This window comes from Rhinolophus hipposideros (assembly GCF_964194185.1).
Source record: "Rhinolophus hipposideros genome assembly, chromosome: 21".
Classification (NCBI taxonomy): Eukaryota; Metazoa; Chordata; class Mammalia; order Chiroptera; family Rhinolophidae; genus Rhinolophus; species Rhinolophus hipposideros.
The window spans coordinates 3,845,337-3,851,336 of record NC_138067.1 but is presented as its reverse complement, the minus strand read 5'-3'; the positions used below and the strand labels follow the sequence as shown (position 1 = coordinate 3,851,336).

At 53.6% G+C, this 6,000-nt stretch overlaps 1 protein-coding gene across 1 annotated transcript in view; it reads left to right on the top strand.

Moving 5' to 3' along the window:
- Nucleotides 1-279: 279 nt before the first annotated feature.
- The window catches only part of N4BP1 (NEDD4 binding protein 1), a 41,687-nt gene continuing 35,966 nt past the window's right edge, over nt 280-6,000 (top strand). Inside the window, exon 1 of the mRNA XM_081031648.1 lies at nt 280-572. Within this exon, the coding sequence (XP_080887774.1) occupies nt 375-572 (198 nt within the window). The 5' untranslated portion in view covers nt 280-374. The remainder of the gene's footprint in view (nt 573-6,000) is intronic.

Here is a 6,000-nt window from a genome sequence, read left to right as displayed (position 1 = left end):
CATCGCTTTGCCCTCAACAAACATGGCGAGGGCGAGTGACGTCACCTCCCGTCGCCCGTGCCCTGACCCCTCCCCTGGGGGCGGCGCGCCTCAGTGACGGCGGCGGAGGCGCGCGTGCGCGGTGACGCGGCTCGGCCCGCGGCGACGGCGGTGAAGGGGCGGCGGGGCTGTCCGCCCGCAGTGGCCGGGCCGCGGCGGCCGGGCGGGATGGTGTAGCGCGCCCTGCGGTGGGCGGCGGGCGGGCGGCGGGGCGCGGGCGGGGCGAGGCGGCCCGCAGGGCCGACGCCGCCGGACGGACTCGGGCTCGCGGCCGCACGCTGAGGGGGCGCCGCCGCCGCCGGCCCCCGGCGCCGCCGCGGGAGGCCGCGCCCGCCATGGCGGCCCGGGCGGTGCTGGACGAGTTCACGGCGCCCGCCGAGAAGGCGGCGCTGCTGGAGCGGAGCCGCGGCCGCATCGAGGGCCTGTTCGGCGTGAGCCTGGCGGTGCTGGGCGCGCTCGGGGCCGAGCAGCCGCTGCCCGCGCGCATCTGGCTGCAGCTCCGCGGGGCGCAGGAGGCGGTGCACAGCGCCAAGGTGAGTCCGCGCCCGGCCCGCGCGCTCGCGAGCCGCGTGACCTGGGCTGGCGGGGCGGTCCGGGCGCCGCGCTGTCCCCGGTTCCCGAGGACGCGATGGGGGTGGGAGCGCGGAGCCGGCGGCCGGGGGCCTCCGCTGCCTCCCTCCCTCCGCGGCCCCGTCCCGGCCCGTCCGGTCCGGTCCCGCTGCCGCGCGTCTGGGGCTGCGGGGATTTCCGTCCCCGCGACAGGCGGACAAAACCCGCTGGCAAAACACTCGGGCAGGGAGGTCCCCTAACAGCTCCGGTGGCGTCGCTTCCCGTGCGACGTGCGCACAGCGGGCGTGCGCTGGCCGGTGGGGACGTCGCGCGGCCTGCGGAGGGTCGTCCGCGGCAGCCCCGGGGCGCGTCCCGCGGGGCCTTCACCCTCCGCCCGGTCTCTCTCTCTCAGAATTAGCAGCTGGGGAAACTGAACCTCGCGGGCAGGTGCGCCGACTCGCCTTCGGTCTGGGTCAGCCGTGGAGCCCTCCACCCCGGGGGCCTGCAGCCCCTCCCCGGCCTCCCCGCCCCAGACCAGCCCCACGGTGCGCGCCCGTCCCCCGCCCCCGGAGGACCCCGGGTCTCCGGGTTTCCCCGTCGGGTACGTGCGCAGCCGGGATCCGGACCTCGAGACTCTGTTTCCGCGGCCCTTCTGGGGCCCACCGCCCAGATGACGGGCCTCTGCGGGAAGCGGGAGGGATCCTTTTTCTCCGTGGCGTCCTGCTTCCGAAATTTCCCGGCGCCCTGGAAGAAGCTAATTAGCTGTAACGCCTGAGTGTCTTAGATGAAAAAGCCTGGGTGCTCGCTTTTACCGTGTTTAGAGGAGCTGGGACACTGAACCGTATGATTCCTCTCCGCAGCTTCACTTAAAACATGGTAGGTGATGAACCAACTGGGCCTTCCTGTTCTTAATTTGTTAGGCCATTTGTCTAACTTCTTTCTAGTCCCCTCCTGTTCTTCGCAGCTTCACAATTACCTCCCTCCCCCACTTGACTAAGTCCTGTTCCTTGCAAAAGTCTCACCTGCATTCGTTCCTCTCCTCTCCTCTCCTCTCCAGTACCTTTGCTGCAGGTAAGACCTCATTCTTGGTGTGAGTCCCTCCCTTACTCGGCTGACTTCTCCACATTCCCCTTCCTTCCTCCTGGTACGACCTGCATCAGACTAATCCTCTCACAAAAGGTCATTCTCCTACTGGGGGTTCCTCTTTATCTCATTCACTCTGAGCTCCTCACCTGATTTACAAAATTTACAAATCCAGCCCCACCTTACTTTCCCAGTGCTCTGCTTTATCTGCTCTCAGTGTAAACCTCCCCTGGAGTCTGACTGGTTTCACTTCCTGTGCACTCTGCCTGCTCCCAGTTCAGCTTTATTCAAAACTCACCCCAAACGGTGAAAAGTGCTTCTTTTGCTGAACATAAGATCCCTGCCTAGTCTTGCCAGCCCCTCCCAACTCCAGTTTTCTTGCCTGTCCCTGCCACACAGTTTAGCATAAACTAATTGGAAAAGGTGTGTCTTACAGAATCTTGGAAGTATGTGTCACCTGCCCGGTTATCTTTGTTATGTGTGTTACTCATAATCCAACCCTCCCATGTAAGAAATCCTTTTTTCTTGTTTTCCTTGAGACTCACAGGTAAGGGTTGAATGCCACACTCAAGGGCTTTATCCTGTTTTGTTAATTCATTTTGGATTTTCTTTTACATTCTTTGGAGGAAGAGAACAACATTAACATGATTTTAAAAATTAACAACAGGAAAGCAAACTTCAACATCGCCAATATTTTAAGTTAAGCTGTGGAAGGAAGAGGGTTTGGAGGAAGGAAGATTTAGGGTGAAGAATTGTGTAACTGGTTGACGCTGATTAAAATAACCTGTGAGCAACTGTTCTGGGTCCCATCGAGTGGTTTACTTTATTTTCCTGCTTTTAAAATGTTAGTTCACTACCTTTCAGCTAGTGCTAGAGTAGAGGAGAATGTGGAGGTTAGTTGTTAGGGCTCCATTGGCTAGAGAGAGGTGAGATGGGCTCCTGGTGGAAAGGGCTGATGTCCCAAGAGATTGTATAATAAAAAGACACTCTTGAAGAGCTACCACTTTTGTCAAGAGGGAAATTTATTGGAGGAAGCAGCCCTTGAGCGGGGCTTTGAAGAACCAGGAAGATTCCCATTCTGAGGTGGTTGTCAGCAAAGGCCTGGAAGCCAGAAGGGGGAGTGTCTTGAGATGAAGCCTCGCGGGACCCAAATGCCAGGCCAAGGCCATTGCGCCTTGTTCAGTAGGGAGTCAGTGGGGATTTGGAGAGGGGAGAATTTGTCTGTAACTGTGTTTGGAGGCAGGAAGACCCAACCATGGAAGGCTCCTTGTTCTAAATTAGAGCTAGAGATGGGTGGGGCGGCAGGGTTTTCACTGGGGTTTGGATGTAGGAATTGGGAGAAAGGTTTTAGCCTGGTATCAGAAAGTATGGTAGATATGTTGTATACTTTTGGTTGGTGGCGCCAGTTAGCAAACATTTAAAGAAAATTTAGGTGCCAAGGTGTACAGTAACTTGTGTCTTGACCTCAAGGAACCCACCTGCCGGGTGGGGAGACAAACTTGGAAACAAACAGTACTGTGTAATACATGTAGCAGTTGAAGTATGGGCAAGGTGTCACAGTAACAGGACAGAAAGCGTTCTGCCCACCTGCGTGCTAACAGAGGACTGAGCTTTCCACAGGGACGGAAGCGCAAGTGCAAAATCACAGCGATATGAAATAGTGCCGTTTTGTCACAGATTCCTCCAGTGGGGGAGATGGGAGGAAATGGGCATGTGGAGCCTGCTGAAGAGCATGGGTTTTCCAAGCAGACAGTGGAGAGTCCTGACAGGACTGAGACAGAAGTGATGCTGTCAGTGTACGTTTCTAAGAAATGCCCCATTGTCAGTGTTTAAACCTCGTAGTCTGGGTACTCAGTGTGGGCCATTGCTGGTTTGTAATGATGTGCCGTGTTGTCCCGGAAATAAGACCTAGCCGGACCATCCGCTCTAACGCGTCTTTTGGAGCAAAAATTAGTATAAGACCCAGTCTTATGTTGTATTAAAATAAGACCGGGTCTTATATTACGTAAAACCCGGACTTAATATTTAAGACACAAGACCCGGTTTTGTATTAAAATAAGACCAGGTCATATATTAATTTTTGCTCCAAAAGAAGCATTAGAGCTGATGGTCTGGCTAGGTCTTATTTTCGGGGAAACACGGTAAGTTAGGGGTATTTAGGAACTTTCATAGCAAAGTGACATTACTACAAGGACCAGAGAGGCAGTGTCTGGAAGTTAGGGAAACCCGAAGAGCATTGTCCAGAAGGGCCAGTGGGAGGGGCTGGCGCCAGTGGTGGCCGACCTGAAGCCAGAGGAGGTTGTGGATTGAATTTCAGAGGGAAGTGGAGGCGCTGACTAGATGGTGCCTCCTCCTCAGAGACCTGGCGGCAACTGCAGGGCTGGCTGGGATCTTGAGAGTCAGGTAGTGGTGGGGAGCAATGAGGCTGAAGAGAGCTCAGCCCTGGGCAGTGAGAAGAGTTGGAACTCTTCCTTTAGATCCATGAGCTGCAAATTCACATGCTCCCGGGGACCAGGTGGGGAGACCAGCGGAGGGAAGTGGTAGTTGGTGGGAAGGAACTGGTGAAATAAGGTTCTGGCGCCCTATGGGAGAAGGCACATGCCCATGCTTAGTGTAGCCAGGTACACGGTACACGCCAGTAATGTCTCATCTCATGGTCCGAGAGAAGCCAGGAGTCTGGATTTCACAGTGTGCAATCTCTTTTTTCTTAAGAGGCAATTCATTTATGTTTTAAAAACCATGCGTGCTGTGAATTATGTCTTAATAAAAGTTTCACATTATTCTTTTTTTTTCCTGTTTGCTTTCCTTTTTTTTTTTTTTAGTTTCAGGTGTATAAAACAATGTAATAGTTACACCTCTCACAAAGTGATAAACCCCCTTCCTAATATGTTCTTTTTAAAGTATACATGTTCTATAAAAAAAACAAAAACCATGGATACTAAAGAAAAATCTCAGTGGGCAGATTTTGCTTTTGGATTGCCTTTTTAGAACCTCTACTTTAGATAGTAGGAGACCAGATGAGTGAAGATATGTGTTTTGTTTGTTTTGTTTTGTTTTCTATTTGGAGAAGAGGGCAGTTGAAGGCCTAATGGCCTGTAGTGCTGTCTCAGTAAAGTAGGATGCCAGTCACGCCGAGCGAGGAGGGGTGAAGACGGGCTGTGTTAGGACAGGTGCAGAGGAGCTGCTTTGGAAAAGAACGAAAAAGGACGAACTGATGGAAGGGCCAGGAAATGTTAGATGGCATGAATTTATAGTGACTTGATCCAGAAATTCTCAGTAGGTGATGATTTCCCCCACCCTGGGCTTTGGTGAAACCAATGTGAGAACTGAAGGAACCTAAGGTGCCAGTGAGCAAGACAGAAGGGAACCAGGGGGTGTCCTGAATGGGCGATCTTACCTGGGTTAAGACAGTCCAAAAATACACGAAACTTACCTTCTGCTTGTGCTGGAGAGGAGGCCGCCGAAGAGGCAGAAGGCACATAATGAACTGCGTGCCTCCGAGACTCGGGGAATCACGCAGACGGGACAAGTTCAGTCAGTCCTGGAGGAGGCTGGCGTTGGAGCTGGAGAGGAACTTCAGAAATCAGAATCTTGGATGTGGGCGATTCTGGAGACGATTCTGAGGGCCAAGGGGTGGTGCCTCAGTGGTCCTGCGTGACGTGGAAGTAGATTCTGAGGGCCAAGGGGTGGTGCCTCAGTGGTCCTGCGTGACGTGGAAGTATTCCTTTCGTCTTAAAGAGGTAAGGAGGTAAGGAGATGGAAGTGTGAGCCATCTGGAAGTCCTGTACTGAGGTCACCCAGCTCCCTCCCAGGGAATTGGAGGTAAATGGCCTGGCTGGCTGCTTGTAGTGTTTTTTCATGAACTGAAGGGTGCTGAATTTGCTAACCACAACTGCTGCTCAGTTGGTGGCCATGACGCAAAGCCAGTGACCTACCCAGAGCACCAGTCTGGAGAACTTCTACGGGGAGGAGCTTGGAGGACTGGTCAGCCTTAAACAGTGATGTTTCAGTTACCGGATAAGCTGCGCCAAGGGAACTACCGTCCAGTACACGTTTAATTTGTGAGGAAAAGAAAAAGAGGGGAAGAGAGGGTGATTGTCCTTGATCCAACTTTGAGTTTTGACTTCTGTGTTTTAGAGGAAGAGAAGGATAAGGATAAAGACATGCAGTTTTGGTAGAATTGGCCTGTTACTGCATTGACTGCAGAAGGTTAAAGTGAAACGCTGTGTTGTTTCGATTCCTTTTGTGTTAGAAGAACTGGGTACGTGGTGTCATGAACTCTTGAACAGTGGACTTACTTGGTCATGGAGGAAATAATTCGTAGATGTA